The 17,428-nt window shown below is 36.7% G+C and overlaps 1 protein-coding gene across 4 annotated transcripts in view; it reads right to left on the bottom strand.

Annotated features, from left to right (window-relative positions):
* pde4d (phosphodiesterase 4D, cAMP-specific) overlaps positions 1–17,428 on the bottom strand; it is a 307,501-nt gene that overhangs the window by 49,323 nt on the left and 240,750 nt on the right. Inside the window, exon 1 of one of the 4 annotated variants that reach the window (XM_065246646.2) lies at positions 11,820–12,241. The exons of the other annotated variants lie outside the window; for them this stretch is intronic. Coding sequence (XP_065102718.1) covers positions 11,820–11,905 — 86 coding nt within the window. The 5' untranslated portion in view covers positions 11,906–12,241. Of the gene's footprint in view, positions 1–11,819; positions 12,242–17,428 lie in introns of those variants that run through there. 4 annotated transcript variants of the gene reach the window in all.

The raw sequence follows: 17,428 nt of genomic DNA, 5'->3' as shown, positions 1-17,428 counted from the left end.
GGTAGTGATAAACACAATGTGCAAACATCTATTTGTGGTGGTCAATTTGAATTTTGTGGCGAACACAAAATAAATAAATGTTTGGGAATGTACAACGACGCTTTCACTTGTATGATGTCACAGCAGTAGGCAGCGCAAATATAAAGACACGCCTATAATCCCTCCCACTGCAAAGTGATAAAAAAACTCGATGGAAAAGCTAACAAAGACAAAGTGAGGTGAGCTGACCCGACCTGAACCAAACCGTGGTGTACTATGTGATGGAAAAGTGCCATTAGTATCTCACAGGTACATATCTGTACCTATTTGATTACAGATTTTGTACCTTTATTTCTATAAGAGCAGGTATGATATCAAGTAAAAGGGAATAACTTCTGGCGACATTTACTGATGATTAAGGGGTGTTGGAGTTTTACTGATGGAGCTGTCAAGATGAGTAGGCTGGGAAACACTTCCTTAAAAGATGATTCAGAGGATGAAAGTATGATGGCTTGCATTGCATTTATAATCACATGACTCACTTAAGCATTAGAGATTCGAGGAAAAGATACAGGCTTGTTATGTAATTGGGTGGAGTCAAAGCACTCTGTGATAAACGCTTGAGGGCCCTTCGATGACTTCAGGGCACCATCACAAGAAGAGCACGATGGATAAAAGCTCATTTCAATAAAACTAGTTTTCTCTGATGATACACCAAAGATGAACGAGGTAAATTACAAATGAGGTTTCCAGATGGAGAATAATTAAGGCGTGTAAAATTTGTCCACATATATCATAGCATTTTCAATTTTCTCAAAGGTATTTTATCAGTTAATGTTTATGTAAACTGAAGAAGAAAAAGCCTTTCAAATTAGAGGCAAATGTTATTACATCTGTACAAAAGCTGATTTTATAATCTTTTAAAGACATGGCAGAATCTGTTTGACAAAATGGTCCGACACTATTCAACGTTACCAAGGTTACTAGAGATGAATTCATCTGGAGAATAAGACCAAATGCTATTCCCCTGAGAAACAAAGAATTACGTCCAGTCAATTACAGAAAGAGACAAAGAGTAACAACCAAAGAGAAAGCACAGAGGACATGGTTGTGACAGACAGCACTATATGTACCCAACACAACCAAGCACAGCCCATATTTCATTATTTATTTGACATCATCCCTTATTGAAGCTTGCAAACAGTACAGCACAAAACACAACACAGAAAGCTTTAACAGTGATGCAACAGCAGCTGTAAAGTGTATAATTGCATAAAATCTTAACCACAATGGATACACAGTATATAGTTTATGCTGTGTCTGTGATCTCATGTGGTGTGAAGAAACTGTACTAAGAGCACATGGTGATGCCACATCAGTGACAGTAAAAAATACCCTTGTGACAAGTGATAGACCGATATATTGCAGTGGCCAATGTATCGCACAATATTTGGGGGATACTTATTTTTTCAATTGACTGCTTAAATTAAAGGGACAATAAGTAGGATTTTCTAGTGGTGAAATTGTATTTTGCCTTCAAACGAATAGTGCTCTCTAGCACCTCGCTTTTCCAAATACGTGTTGCAACTACGGTAGCCGTTATGTACTCACTGATCTCCTTGTCCATTTCAGCTGGTTCACGCATTCACAACGCTTTGGTAAGCTAGTGCATTTTGTCCCTCTCTGCTATTGTAGTTTATTAATACGGCGGAATGACATGGAAGCCTCCTTGGACTTACCCGTTTAATGTAAGTAAAGAAATTCTAAGCTTAGAAAGAAAAGTTAGATCATTGGCAGAGGTCATTTGACACCAACGAGGACATATTTATGAATAAAGACATTGATTTTGATTAATAAAACACTTACAATCCTACTTACAGTCCATTTAAATTAGTTGCTTCTAATAAAAAAGACACTCAGATAAACTGACCAATGACCATTCACTTTCTAATGTGACATTACATTGTATTACACACAACAACACTCCAGTGTGCAGCAAAGTCTACAAACAGTAACGTGAGATGTCAGATCTGCAACCCAGCTGTAGCGCCAGCTGGGGACACAGATGTGATATAAACACAACTGAAAACAGTTTACCTTAATCGTGTGACTGATAATTACTATATTAATTTCTAAACATTATGCACAAACACTTTTTTAGTTTTATTTCTACAAATGTTTTGCAAATATTTTTCAAGTACATTGTAAAAAAAAAATGCAGCGTGAAGATAGAACAACTTGGTTTTGTAAGTCAATTTAACCTACTATTTTAAGTTTTGACTTGTGATAGCACCTATTTCATTGCTAAAAAACAACATCATTTTGTGTATTTGCTATAACACAATGTGTTTGCATGGTTTATTGTTACACATATTTTCCACATACCGTACAATTTTGTAGCTCCAGATTTCACTCTCTTCCTGAAATGCACGGATTTATTTGAAAAGTGCTGTGTCCCTGATTGGCCAGCTAATCTGTACGTTCTGACGTCATGTGACGCTCCTTAACATGTTTGAAAGATTTGCTCACAATGCAATGCTAACAGGATTTAACTTACAGGCTGTGAGTCCAAAGCGGGATCATTTATGATAATGTCGGCCTTGTCTACATCACCAATTCCAGGGAGTAAACTGTTGCCTACAATCCGTCTGTTTGTTGTAGTCCTTGTTCTGTGATGTGACATCATCGTTTGGGTCTGTAATGCCTTAGAAGCTTCCTAAAAACCTCTCTCAGATAGCTCTATTAGGGTGGGGGATTTTAAACAAGTGGTTTTGCACCTATTTGGCTCCCCCTACTGGCTTAACTGGCAATTTCATTACTGATTGGCTGACTTTGCTGCCACTCAAAAAATGTAGCCAATTATTTTAAAGTGGAGGGGCAGTTAGACATAGATATGTATATAAAGGCTAGATGGCTCAAGGCGGAGTCAGCTGTGTCGTCACTTGGCAGCCATCTTAGGTCAGTGCTGCCATAGTGCTGCTCCCTGCTGCTGTGGACGGAAGGTGAGTGACATACGCCAACTAAAATGCTCGTAACTTGCTGAATTCTTGACGGATTTACAAACAGTTTGGTTTTTTACAAACGTTATTAACGTGGCTATAATTATGGATGCTTTAACATGTTTCATGAATTTTTTATTTATTTTTAGTATACGTATTCAGTGTCATATGTACATCTTTGACGTTTATAACAAACCAATCCGTTTGAAAATCGGTAAAAATTTAAGCAAGTTATGGTCATTTAAAAGTACCTGCATCATTAAAACTCAATGCTACGAGTGAGCGAGCGCCCTGTCCTAAGATGGCCGCCAAAATGCGGACGTTCAACTCAATTGGCCATCAGCGCGGACGAGCCATCTAGCCTTTATATACATATCTATGCAGTTAGATGCCTGTGATGTCATAAGCATCAGTTTTTCAGATTGGGCCGTTTTCTGGCTGACATTTCTAAAAGAGGAATTTCTATGAGACTGAGATATCTGTCTAGCATGTCTAGCACTTTTTGTATGTTCGTGAATGCGGGTAGACTACCATTATTCAACAAAGACGAGGTAAAAATGTTTTTTCATTCTCTGTCCCCTTTAACATAACTTAATAAAACAATTTGAAATTGTTTACCCTAATTTGTTAAATCAACATAACAATATATGTTATTTGACATCTTTTTAACAGCGTACTTAAGAGGATATTTTTGTAAATTATATGTACAATAAATGGCATTTTATTTTACCTACGTTCTGTTTGTTTCTCACTGATTGTAAATGCATAAGTGTTATATCAACCTCATATCGGCCACATTCACTCCAAAAAGTGCTGAATTATTTTTAACATATGCTGAGTAAAAATTGGACAAAATACACCGCTGGGTTTAAAATGACCCAGTGATGGGTTTCAACCCAGATGCTAGATTATTGCAAACCTATGGTTGGGTAATTTTAAATCAACTGTGTGTTCTGTGCATTATTTACCGGTACCCAACCATGAAAAAACAACCCAGCACCTTTTAGATTGCTGCTTTCTGAATATCGTCATTGCCCATCAAAAACCCATTTCGATCGTCCACTACTTATAACTTCGTTAGCACATTTTAACAGGTGTCTGGTGTCTGAGCTAGACTATTATCTGCAACATAGATTACAACCCCCTAGGGTACTACATCTATTGTTATCTAGCTACCTAGTATTTACCTCCAGTTGAGCTGGTACATAGGTTTTATTGCCAGGGAACACACATACTGTAATACTTTGTACGTTGCTTTGGATAAAAGCATCTGCATAAATGCAAAAATGAACTATTGAAGTATAAATATATGTAAATTCATAAACTATTTTCTATCCTTTGGGGTCCATATGATATCATTTTATTATACTATTTTTTTACTGTGTGTAGTAAATGTCACTTTTATTGGCTGACAACTGTGTCCTGTGGTATTATAGCCATTTTAATAAATAGCCAGCATTAAACAGCAAAATACATCACTTTGACTAAAGCAGACTTTCTAGCACAAACTGCTGTTCTATCCCATTTACTGTCCAAAACAAGGCAGACAATAAATAATGCCAAATGAAACAAAATCCCTGTGTCACATTCCTTAATAGTTGGACAGATGCAGAACAAATACTGCACAATATACTCAATGCCTAACCTCAAGAGAGGTTTAAACTCAGATTGCTTCAGAATTTTTATTACACATTTGCTTTATTTGTTTTGTATATAATAAACCCTTCATTTGTAGCACTTGCTGTCAGATTGTTATCAATCACTGTATAAATGAAACATGCCATATATAGCCTTTTATCATCATTTGTCATCTTGCCAACAATTCAAACATTTAAAACAGGAAAGCATGGTGTTACATGATAAGTCCAGCACAATAATGTTTTTTTAAAGTTAGAATGACGCACGTGAATGAGTTGACTGAAAACATAACAATTGGTAAAATGCATCTATAGCAAAAAACAAATTTGTTTGAAGAATAAGAAAATTTAAGTAAAAAGCCATACTTTCACTATAGCCGAAACATGCTTTAAATCTTTTTTTAGGTTTTGGGTCAATCCATGAAACTGATTATTGATTATTGGGCAGTTATTATGTACAAGCAAACAAGTCACTAGCATAGACTGTGCTATCTTAGGCTTAGTGAAATGAGTAACAGAAGCTTTGGCAACACTAGGTGTGAATGAGAAACGTAGTGGTGTAACTAATCATAAACAAATCATAAACATTATTTCCACACAGATTCCCTTTTCAAAGTCTTTTGCTAGAATGAGCTGATCGCAATAATGTAAAAACAAAATGTTTCTTTTTTAATCTAGAGTAAAAGCATGTTAATTTCCTTTCTTATTTTTCCATTGAATATCCTTTGTTGGAAGCATCTGGTGTTAATCTGTGTGGAAATTGAGCTTGGAAAATCACAATCAGGTTAACATTAACAAACAATATTATCATGTAAATATTTCAGGTGTGATTTTATTGAAATTGCTAAGATGGATCTTCAGACTTAATTGCAGCATCAAAGATAACAAATCCAGACTTGGATGTGAACGAATGCACATCTTAAAACAAAGACATCATTTGGAAATCCATAACGAATTTTTGTACATAATAATGTATTATAAATTGCAGTGCTGTTTTATGACCCTTCTCTCCCCACACATAAAATGGTTTGAGGAAGGCTGTGGATGTTAAGAAGGAAATTAAGACACAATGCACGTTTAACAAGTCAAGGGCAAATCGCTATTTCCTTTTAAAGTCTGCTGAATGAAGATAAAGCAAAATTTCCATGTGATTCTTCTTGTGTGTATAAGACCAGAAACCTGCATTTGGTACAGAGTACGGACAGACCTGAAATGTGCAAACAAGGTGCTATAACTGATAGTAAATGAAGGCACTCAGATCAATCCTGGAAGTCAAAATTATGTCTATAATAAATAGTAAAATATTTTATCCATTTGTACTCTATTAGAAAAAAATGTTAAAATACTGTATGTACTCCAACTGTCACTGTGTAGGGGTGCGCAGGGAAAAAACTAAAGCAGGGTTAGTTGTAACATGGACTATTTACATTGTTGCACAACGTTTTGTTTTTCCTGTATTTTTCCATGCTGCCAAAAGACGATCTCCTGCAAATGATTGGAAATGTTTTCCTGAGAGTTATTGAGGAACTAGTGTTTTGGTGTCATGTAAGTACATTTTTTCATCATATGTTTTTTTTTCAGTTTTCTAAGTTTGGTGTGTAAGATATCAAATCCAATGCTATGTCATCTTAATCAGTGTCTTGTTGACTAAATCATAGCATATTTTTTAAATATGTCTGCAGCTGTTAGCAACTTTTTTGGTGGGCTTGAAAATGTTTTGACCCAGCGGGGTTAATTGTAACGCTGTGTTACAACTAACCCCTCAGCACTTACGATGTGAAAACAGCTAATGTTAGCGTAATTCTTGCCGTTGTTTTAAATAGGCTACACACGAATGATTGCTGGCTGCCAACAAAATAAATGTGCCTGTCTTATCAAAAATCGTGTGTCAAATTTATTTTTGCTCATATCTTTAATATTGATTGAATAAGGTCACATCAAAGATTGAAATCATAATGAAATTAATGACTAAAATCAGACTTTAATTTTCATTATCTCAGAATTTGATTTTGAAACTGTAGTATGGTAGCCTGGTTAGCCAGACCTACATCAAGATGTAAGGTCTGGCAACTCTTCACACAAACGGCTCAATGCAAGGGGCGGGATATAAGGTTGTCCCTCAAAATGCCTCTGCACGCAATAGGATAGCGCTATGACCAATCAGAGCAACGAAGAAGGTGACGTAGTTACCGTAACCAGTCGGCAAAACTCCAAACACATCTTTCTTGCTTAAAAAGGACTTCAGTAGGGTTATTTGCTCTTCTCTCAAAGAAAAACATAAGTCTAAGTCCTCCAGAGTCGCGGCCAAAGCCGCTTCAAAAGAAAGCTGTTCGCCAGCAGCAGCAGCCATTCTTTGTTTTCAAGTAGGAACCGTTGCAGCTCTGTCGTCATCATGTTAAGCCCGCCCCACAGACGCTACACACGATGTGATTGGCCTGACCAAATTTTGGTTTTTGGAGCTGTTAAGTGTATTGTGAGTGCCTAGACTAAACCCTGGCAGCAAATATATTTTGCGGCCGCTAGGGTGCGTCTAGATTTCTAGGCTAGTAGTATGGTTATTACAGACTGGGTCACATATAAAAAAAAATTGTTATAATTGTGCTGCTTTTTCTCATATATTTAGACATTTGTTTTTATTTATAATTAAACTATTGTTAGAAAAGACCTGGATGAATGAATACAGTGTGGATACCTGTCTATTATAGACAGATATATAAACAAGATCCACTATAAGTATATAAACAAAATAGCATTGAAATATTTGTCTGCAAACTTAATTTTTAACTTACCCCCTGCCTGTTACAATTAACCCCATTTATGGGGTAAGTTGTAACGTTTGCACTTCTGTCACGTTTGGTGAAATTGTCCAAGAATGGTAAGTACTAGAAACAAACTTCAAATGTTAATTCGTAGCAGAGATGTGTGTGTTGATTGTGTAAAAATATAATTAATTAAACTCAAATATTTTTTGAATGATTAAGCCAGAACCAAAAAGCGTTAGGTTGTGCCCCGCTCCCCCTTACATTGGGTACCAATGTGTACCTTCGATAGACTAATATGTAGGGCTGTGCAATATATATCGATATCACAAATATTTTATGTGTACTGTACCTTTAAGTAAGGCATGCACAAATAAATAAATAAATAAATTAATTAATATAACACACTCACAAATAAATAAAGTGAGATATCACTAAAGATTTATCTAGTGTTGGAATCTGATTGCACCGTGGGTTTGAAAAGCATTTGCTTCTACCTCCTGTCATTTAAATGTGGAAGAAATGACAAGTGATTCAATTCTGTCACAGACTCAAAGTAGATTAAAAAACACAAATAAATTGAAGTGTCTTTATATTTTTCACCAGCCAATGTGCGCTTTCAAGGACGAATCACACCCTTGATGTACTACAGTATTTTACAGCAATGTGTCAAAATATATGTACACATGGGAGTCCTGAGTGATCACTACTACTCGTTAGCTAAGATGACATTGGAAGCTTTCCCACTTGTTATTTCAAGCCCACTTTCTGGGGCTTGTCATTTGGCACATGGAGCCCTGCAAATAAATTGGTGCCGTAGCTTTTTCTGTTCCTGAGCGAGCTGTTCTCTGTACTTGTACAGAGGTATTGCTCAGTGATACCTAATGCTTCTTAAAGGAGCTGAACTCTTAAGTAGCATGCATGCTGGAAACTCAAAGTGCGTCACTAAACCAACAATTTGCCAGCATTATTAAAATGATCCCGCTGGGATGCCTGTTTTTTCCTTAATGTGCATGACCTCATGCGACATCCAGCATAACCACTGTCGTCATTCCACACAAATTTCCTGAAACCACTGAAAAGGTGTGGTGGCGTTGGCGTCATAGTTAAGATAACAATGCCATTTCGCAAACACGCTTAGCAGTTAGTCAAAGTGAACAACATCCCTCTACGGCATTTTAATTTCCTGTAAAAGATGCATCCTCAAAGTAAAACATTATCCCTAGCCGCACAACAAAATCTGGAAGCTATATGCGCATTCAATGCAGCTGCCCACAAACTAACATGAGATGTTTTAAAACACATGAGAAATGTGAGCCGGGTTAGTATTAGTGGGCCGCTGACGATGCTAACCGCTTTAGGCGCTATTCCTCCTGGATGAAAATATGCACGGAGCCTATAGCCGAGCGTTGACTGTGCTGACATTGTGTTCTCATTGTGAGCTAATAGCAAGACACCCACTCGTTATTCACTGTTGTCAAGGAGCCCGGCGGCAGATTCAATAAAGCATCTATCAGTCGAGCCTTTCCGCTGAGCTAAAGGGATGAGAAGTGCTACACAAGCGCCAGTATTTCCAAAGAAAATAAGCACCTTGGCAATTCCATATAGTTAGGGATTACGTGATTGGCCATGCAGTGGACTAAGACAATGCTGGCTGTATTTGAAAGATTACAGGAATGCTGTACAGCACTCATAATTATAGTACAGAACAGAATTTTACATTTATTTTATTACGTTCAAAGTATTTTTTATTACTCTTGTGTATTGCAATTTTACAACACGAAACCATATCCAGGCAGAACCTTTTTTCTGTGGGCAATATTTTTATTAATATCTCTGCTTTACGCACATGCAATTCCTTTCTAGATTTGAATATGAACATTGCATTAAGCTTGCAATTTGTGCAAAGATGTAGAAATTGATAATTATTCCGGCACTGGAGTGGTTAGGTTATGTTCTGACAAGCTCACAAACAAGCATCATTCTAATAAAATTATTATGGCCTCCCTTGCTAATCTGCTTTTGATATACACCCTTATCTGTGAACCTGTTCAGCCGTTCAGTGCTGGATGTGGCTGCAGGAAATTAGTCTACTATTAAACAGTAAATTTACCCTGAATGGCAAGCTGGTGGATGAGAGCCCAGCAACCTGCGGCAAAGCATCCGCTCCAACAGACGGCTGACACGTGCTTGCATACCAGAACAATAGGCTCATAACCATTACTATAACATTTCAACCTAATAACATCCCAGCTGAAAGACTAGCGTGGCATATGTCAGCTCTGTTTTAAAAACTAGTGGTGTCTACTGTACCTCCTACAAAGGCAGCTGACATTTAAGGCATGGCAGAATGAGTGATTTGAAATGCTCTACATAGGCAAGTTAGGCAACAACTTTGTGTCATACGGTACAAATAGAGATCCTTGTGGAAAGTGAACAGAAGACTTGACTAATACACTGCTGCCTTCATTTATATGCGGGTTAAAGGGGCCATGGCATGTAAATCTGACTTTTTCCATGTTTTAGTGCTATGATTGGGTCCCCAGTGCTTCTATCAACCTAGAAAATGTGAAAAAGATCAACCCAATTACTTAGTTTTGGTAAACCAATTTCTACAAGCACATGAAAAAATAGGTTGTTGAAATTTGGCTCTCCTTATGATGTCATTAGGAGCTCTTATTAAAATAATACTGCCCCTTATTCTACACTATACAACCACAGCACTGCCATTTAGTGCAGAGAGAAAGCAAATAATTGACGGCACAATTGAGTTTGAAATGCAACAAACCACCATCATTGTGATCAGTGTTTGGACTTCATCCGCTCATTTGCATTTTAAAGGACACACAAAATGGCACATTTTTACACACACCTACAAAGTAGCAATTTTAACATGCTATAATAAATTATTTATATGGTATTTTGAGCTAAAACTTCACATATGCACTCTGGGGACACCAAAGATTTATTTAACATCTTAAAAAAGTGTTGTGACATGGCCCCTTTAAAGTAAAACAAAGTCAAACTGACACTACAGTGCCTGCTAAATTTTACTTGAAAGCTCAAATTATAAATCTATATCATAAGATTAGATTTTTTTTGTACACTGTCTTGCCGTCTTAAAATAATTTTTTATCATCTAGGATTTACAAGTCATTTTAACTTACTATTATTTATCTTCACTACGGATGAGGTGTTACAACTTATAAAATATAGTTGAAAAAAGTCAACTTAATTTTATTAGTTGAAGCAACTCATGTCAAGATAAATAATAGTAATAAATTTTTTACAGTGTACTTGCTCAATAATAGGAATGAGTATCAGCAAACATCTCGCAATGCGATCCGTATCAGAGTACATATATATAAAGCTAATACTGTCTAAGACTATAAAGCGAGACGATATATTTGGCTTTTCCCTGTTTTATGAATATATAATAGGATATAATTTTAGGACAACTGTTATTGAGAACACACCCCCACATGCTAACCGTAGCAAAAAAGTTCAGAGATAAGAAGAATACTATCTAGTGGTAGGGATGTAAACTCCAAACAGAACAACTGCCATTTGGGGTGCACCGATATATCGGTCGATGATGCTTGCTATGCTTCTCAATGAATTACGGTGAAATGCCGCTACATCCAAAAGCCAGGGGGGCGCTCTCGTGCAGAAACTCAATATGCGCTGCAGACGAAGAACCATATACAGGCAGCTATGACACGCAGCCCCTGGAAATGCCTAAAGGATATATTTATATTGCTATTCTTCAAACCTTTTCAGGTATTTTCATGACAATAAAGAATATGTATAATGACTATGTTTAACGAGTGTTGCTTTTTCAAATGCATGTTATAAACGATTCAAACTAACAGTGATTTCAGATCGATAAGGACTTACTGATTAAAAGCCGTAGTACATGAAATAGCTGTGAATAATATCGGTTGTGCGATTCAGAATAGTTATCGGCCACGTATTATAGGTGTATATCGCATTTATCGGCATCTAACTGCCATGAACCTTATATGATTTTTATAAATATTGTTTTATCGATACTGTGTCTTTTTTAAGAATCAATACGGTATTGCCAAACAAAATATTATGAAATATACATGAATCAATGTTTTCTTGCACCCCTACTCAATAACATATTTTTGTTTAGTTTTAACCAAAAATGTAAAACTTTAAAAACAACTTTATAACAACCAAAAGGAGCAGCTGGGTCAACCAGCTTAGCCACCAAAAACACCACACATGTTAAACCACATAAAAACAACACACATAAGCTTTACCAATTAAGATTTTCCAGAACAGCATTGCAAGCACTAGGACCAACATAAAAATCTATATTATCTTGTGTTTTGAACACGGACGACTAAAATCACTCTTACAAACACTCAGATGAACATATATTACTGTATACTGTAGGCAAAAAAACATATTCTCACCATATCCAGGAATGTCTTCTGATCGGACAAGCGCTCAAATGAATCATTCTCTCCTCTCCTACTCTATGATTGTGGCCGAGCTTCATTGAGTGACAGACTTTCAAGAGCTTCTTAACAGGCTCTCCACAAATCCTTCTCAATGAGTAAAAACCGAGACTATCCTAAAAATCAGGCCACGATGTGGCTGCCGGCTATGTATCCTGGCCATACTGCATCTCTATCACCATGGTGCCATGGTTTCATGTGGAGTTTGGTTAATCCACAGCTTCACTGCGGATAAACAAAAAATCATAACAATCAAACTCTTACAAAGTTAAATTAAAGTCAAAATACAAAGCCTTTGTGAGAAGACTAGTAAAAGATATAAAATTAAACGATGGGTAAAATGAACAGTGGGTTCTCTAAGTCCAAATACTCATGAAGTCCATGTGCTCTGATGAAATGTGCTGATCTGTTCTTGTCCCATTTGACATTCAGCGTGTTTATCTAAAAACGCTGGACCACATTCCTTCTTCCTGCCCTTGTGACGATATTAAGTCTTTGTTTTTTCCTGTTGCCAGTGATATATTTCCTCTCACATCATAGGGGGCAGGACACAAACCAACACATTTTACCCTAAATGTACCGATTGCTTTTGCACTACAGCATATGTATGTGTAGGGTCCAAATTCAATTTTCCTATCACATTACCAATAGCATGAAATCAAAGGACTATGATTAATACCTGTTAGCCATGAAAATGTATTTTGCATTGTTTTTATGAGAAATACATAATTTCATTACAATAGTTGGTTTACCACAGTGTTTCTCAAATCCAGTCCTCACAACCCTGAGGTTGTTTAATTAGACGCACGCGTGTCGCCCGAATGTAACTTTTGGTCTGCTTGTTTATCATTCTGGCTAGCGACTAAACTGACCTTTGGAAAAAAATACCTTGTGGATAATAAAAATGTTTCGGTTTCCAAAAGACGAGGGGAGAAGGCAAGCATGGATCACCGCTGTGCGGATTTGGCAGCCAGGCAAGAATTTAAGGATCTGTAGCTAACATTGCACATTAATTTAATGTTAGCTCAGTGTAATGGTTTATATGCTTTAGCTATGATTTGAACTAAGGTAATTTACTGGTTATTATATTTATCTATATATAAAACACCTGGGCTGCGTTCAGCCCCGTCAAAACGTTGCACAATGTTTTTTAAACAGTTGATGCGTTGAACACCCTGTTCTGATGACGCAAGAGTTGCAACTACGGTAGCTGAAAAAAACATTCTTTGTGTTCTTTTGGAAATGTTTCCAGAGCCTGATAAAAACGTTATGTGTTTAATACTGTAAAATACGCTTGAAACTGTAAAATACACTCTTTCCAGAATGAAAAAGAACATTTCAACTTGGACCAATTGTGCAAGCGGTCTCTTTGGTACCCCGTGGTATATTTACCTGATTGGTCTGCAGTTCTAAGGCACCCACCAAACAAGAGAAAACGTAACTCAAACCCTGTTGCACACCGGTAACTTCAACACAACGTGCCCCCGATTCAACAGATCAGTGTGCTAAAGGGACAATTTACTTTTTTAGAAAGAAGTTCATTTTCCAGCTCCACTAGAGTTAAACATTCGATTCTTACCATTTTGGAATCCATTCAGCTGATCTCCGGGTCTGGCGCTAGCACTTTTAGCATAGCTTAGCATAATCCATTGAATCTGATTAGACCATTAGCATCCTGCTAAAAATAACCAAAGATTTTCAATATTTCTCCTATTTAAACTTGACTCTTCTGTAGTTACATCGTGTACTAAGACCGACAGAAAAGTTGCGATTTTCTAGGCAGATATGGTTAGGAACTATACTCTTATTCTGGCGTAATAATCAAGGACTTTGCTGATGTAACATGGCTGCAGCAGGCGTAGTGATATTACGCACTGCCCAGAAATAGTCCCCTGCCATTGAAAGTAACCAAGGGGACTATTTTCGGGCAGAGCGTTATTACACCAATTTGAGAGTATAATTCCTCGTAGGGATGCGCGATAATTTGCATGCGATAGTCATTGCGCATCTCGTCAGTGAAGCTATTTCCTTTGTTAGTAGTAAATCACCACGGCTACTACGGCTTTGTGCAGTAAATGCGGCTCCATCTGAAAGCAGGTGATGGCGATTTACTACTAATCAAGGAAACGGCTTCACTGACAAGAAACGCAATGACTATCGCATGCAAATTATTGCGCATCCCTTGTTCCTAGTCATATCAGCCTAGAAAATCGCAGAATTTTCTGTCAGTCTTAGTACACGATGTAACTACAGAAGAGTCAAGTTTTAAATAGGAAAAATATCGAAACCCTTTGGTTATTTTTTAGCCCGATGCTAATGGTCTAATCAGATTAAATGGATTGTGCTAAGCTATGCTAAAAGTGGTAGCGCCAGACCCGGAGATCAGCTGAATGGATTTCAAAACGGTAAGAATCAAATGTTTAACTCTAGGGGAGCTGGAAAATTAGCATATTTTCAAAAAAAGTGGAATGTCCCTTTAATTAGGGAAACAGGTTTGTTTGACTATAAAGGGTCTGTGCAGACTAATCGATGTGTGACATCACAGTCCTGCAAGAGTGATTAGGGAGTAGAAGACTCCCTAATTACCCCCTAATACTCATTATGGTAACTTAATGAGAGACATTTTCCATATACTGCAGTATGAGTTGCTTAATGGAAATTAGGAAATTTTACTGTGTTTTAGTTTAATACACAGTTTGTAGTCTGATGATAAGTACATCAGCAAAGGACAGATTATTATTTAAATTAGAAAAGAAAAATATACAGTCCCTTATGAAGTTAGTAGAAACCTAAGTTATATTTACTTGTGTTTGGCATATTATGCTAACAATATTTGTACACTGTGCATGTTTGAGTGTGGATATGTCAATGTGGGATAAAAACATATTGCAGGCATATGATTGTAGCATACTGTTCCAGCGTAGATCCATTTCCCTGTTGGCATGTGGTCATCGTCATCGACCTCGTAATGAGAGCCCCTGCTGCCCTCATGTTCTGGGAGCTAAACCGTATCGATTCCTTCGGTGTACGCTGCGCTCTTCTGCTTCTTAACACAACAAATGATGTCTCAAACAAGGAGGGGACTAGAAAAGGGGGGTCTCGGTTGACAAAGATTTATCTCTTGTACACATTCTTAGCCTCTCCACGTTTCGTAGTCTCCTCACCTGCCTATATTGCCTCGGACCACAATGAAAAACAACAACTCCCATGCGATGTAAACAAATTTATGCATTAGATTTTTCTTGCATTCGATTTAAAGTCTCATCTGCAATAAATTATGTGTTGTCTTTAAATAGCTGAGAATGTCAAACCTCTGATGTCAACACCAAAGAATATACAATACAGCATGTTTTAAGCCTATTAATTTGGATATCATAACTAAAGTTGTGACCCATTAGTTGAAAAACATGGCTATTTATATGTATACACTAATTAATAACAAAAATGTTGATATTCACATTTGCTTTAAATCATCTCACTGTTCTTGCATAGAAATACATTTACAGTATGTATGCCCTGAGTCACACATTTGATATTCTTCATTGCATAACAGCATAAAAGCTTTCACTGTTAAAAACCCACAGAGCATAAATTTATAGATGCATCACTGAACTGTAACCTGGTTATAGTGCATTATGTAATACCTTCCTTCTATTTTTACATGATCTCTGACCATTATCAATCTCTAACATTGGCACTTAATTTACTTTTTAATTCAGTGCACTTAGTGATAGTGAGAGCTTTATAAAATGCATGCTGTTATCTAGATTGGGTGTGTTCTGAAGGAGAGAGAGAGAGAGAGAGAGAGAGAGAGAGAGAGAGAGAGAGAGAGAGAGAGAGAGAGAGATGCATTGACTGTCTTGAATGAGGGTCCTACATTGGCGGCTCACACAACAGTCCTCCAGCTTTCCTAAAATAGACCTTCTGCATTGCGCCAGAAGTCACCATATTTCAGTCTGATGTTTGTTATCTCTCTACGGTGAAATCTGTCTCCCTTTTCAAATGCTAAATGCTTCACACATTCCATTTTCATGAATATGACCACCAGTTCAGAAAGTGGCAAGGCAGCTTCAGGGGTCTTTAAACAAAAGCCTTTCATGAACTGAAGCAGAGTGGCACAGAGGCTAGTAAATGCATTATGGCTGCAGGGTGATGCTCTAGTCTAGCTCAGGTTTTACCTATTCAAAAGGGTAAATCGGTAAACGGATTAAGGGAAGCACCTATCAAATTATGAACTATGTGCAATGCATTGCCTTGTAATTTCTACATTTGTGCAATTTGGATCAAGGCCTTAAAACTGGAGATCATCATGTTTTCTCATTTGGTCAAAAAATATACAATAGTGGTGGCCGGTAGTATTTGGAAAAACCTGCTTTAAATGTGAAATAACAACAGTAAACCTCCAAAACATGACCGGTTTACAGATGTTGTAACCTAATTTATGCTTTTGAAAGAGACCGAATATTTATTATACTGCAGGTGCTAATAAATTGCTCGCGTCCAGAGATTAATTTACATAATTCCAATTCACACCCAAAGGCGTAATACAGGCTTCCTTTGGATACTGAATTCTATTACTTTTGTGAAAGAAAAACCCTAATGGGTGATTCTCGCGAAATTAGACATATGAGGTGTCATGAAAGATTTTGATATAAAAAAAGTGTATAATGCAAAGTAAGAGTATCAAAATAAGAAGCATACAGTTACAAACATCTCTTCACGTACTATTTTGCACATGATTTCAAATGACATCATACAAACCAATTTTGTTGTGTTTTCCACATTTAAGGGGAAATTTTTTATTACTGCAACTTGTCCATGACTGGATTTGGGTTCTTTGACATGGAAATATTTATAATTAAAAAATCGAAAATATAAAAAGCTTCAGTGCATGTTAAACTATAAACATTTACAGTAAGGAAACATGTGGTATTTGATGATCATTGGTAAATGTAGAGGAAATAATAAGGAATATAAATGTGTCCAAGAAAAATATTCTCATCCTCCGCAACAATTTTCAATCATTGTCTAAGCCCTCAAGGAACTAACATTTTCAAAACAAATTGTTGGAAGGGACATAATTGACTGTGACACTCAAGATGGCTATCAGGTAAGCAGTTCTTATTTTTTCTCTCAAGATAAAAGTTGAAATTTTGTTTGTCATAGTACCTAGACAACTTTGTAGTTCTCATTAGTTTGTAAATGCATATATTTAATGTAATATCATGTTGCGGTAATGATAATTTTTGATAATGATAATCTAAAAAATGTAAAAAATTCTGAAGGAAATATATTTTTTAGTCCTCTAAAAATAATGGTTACAGTAAGTTCAGACCTTAATCTTATATGTGCAAAAAGGGGGCTTTTAAAAAAAATCTGATGCTGGACACCTTCTAAGTCTGGATTTCGTGAGAATCACCCTAATGTGTAAACTATATAAAGTGATGGTGAAAGGAAATACAGGAAATCTGCAGAGACAAAGTTAAACAAAACAACTCTGCTGTCAATGTCACAGGAACGTCTGCAATCTATACTCAGGACTGTGTAATTACTGTCACAATCAC

Source organism: Paramisgurnus dabryanus, chromosome 11, assembly GCF_030506205.2.
Source record: "Paramisgurnus dabryanus chromosome 11, PD_genome_1.1, whole genome shotgun sequence".
Classification (NCBI taxonomy): domain Eukaryota; kingdom Metazoa; phylum Chordata; class Actinopteri; order Cypriniformes; family Cobitidae; genus Paramisgurnus; species Paramisgurnus dabryanus.
The sequence above is the reverse complement of the archived record's forward strand: the minus strand, read 5'-3'. Positions and strand labels throughout refer to the sequence as shown.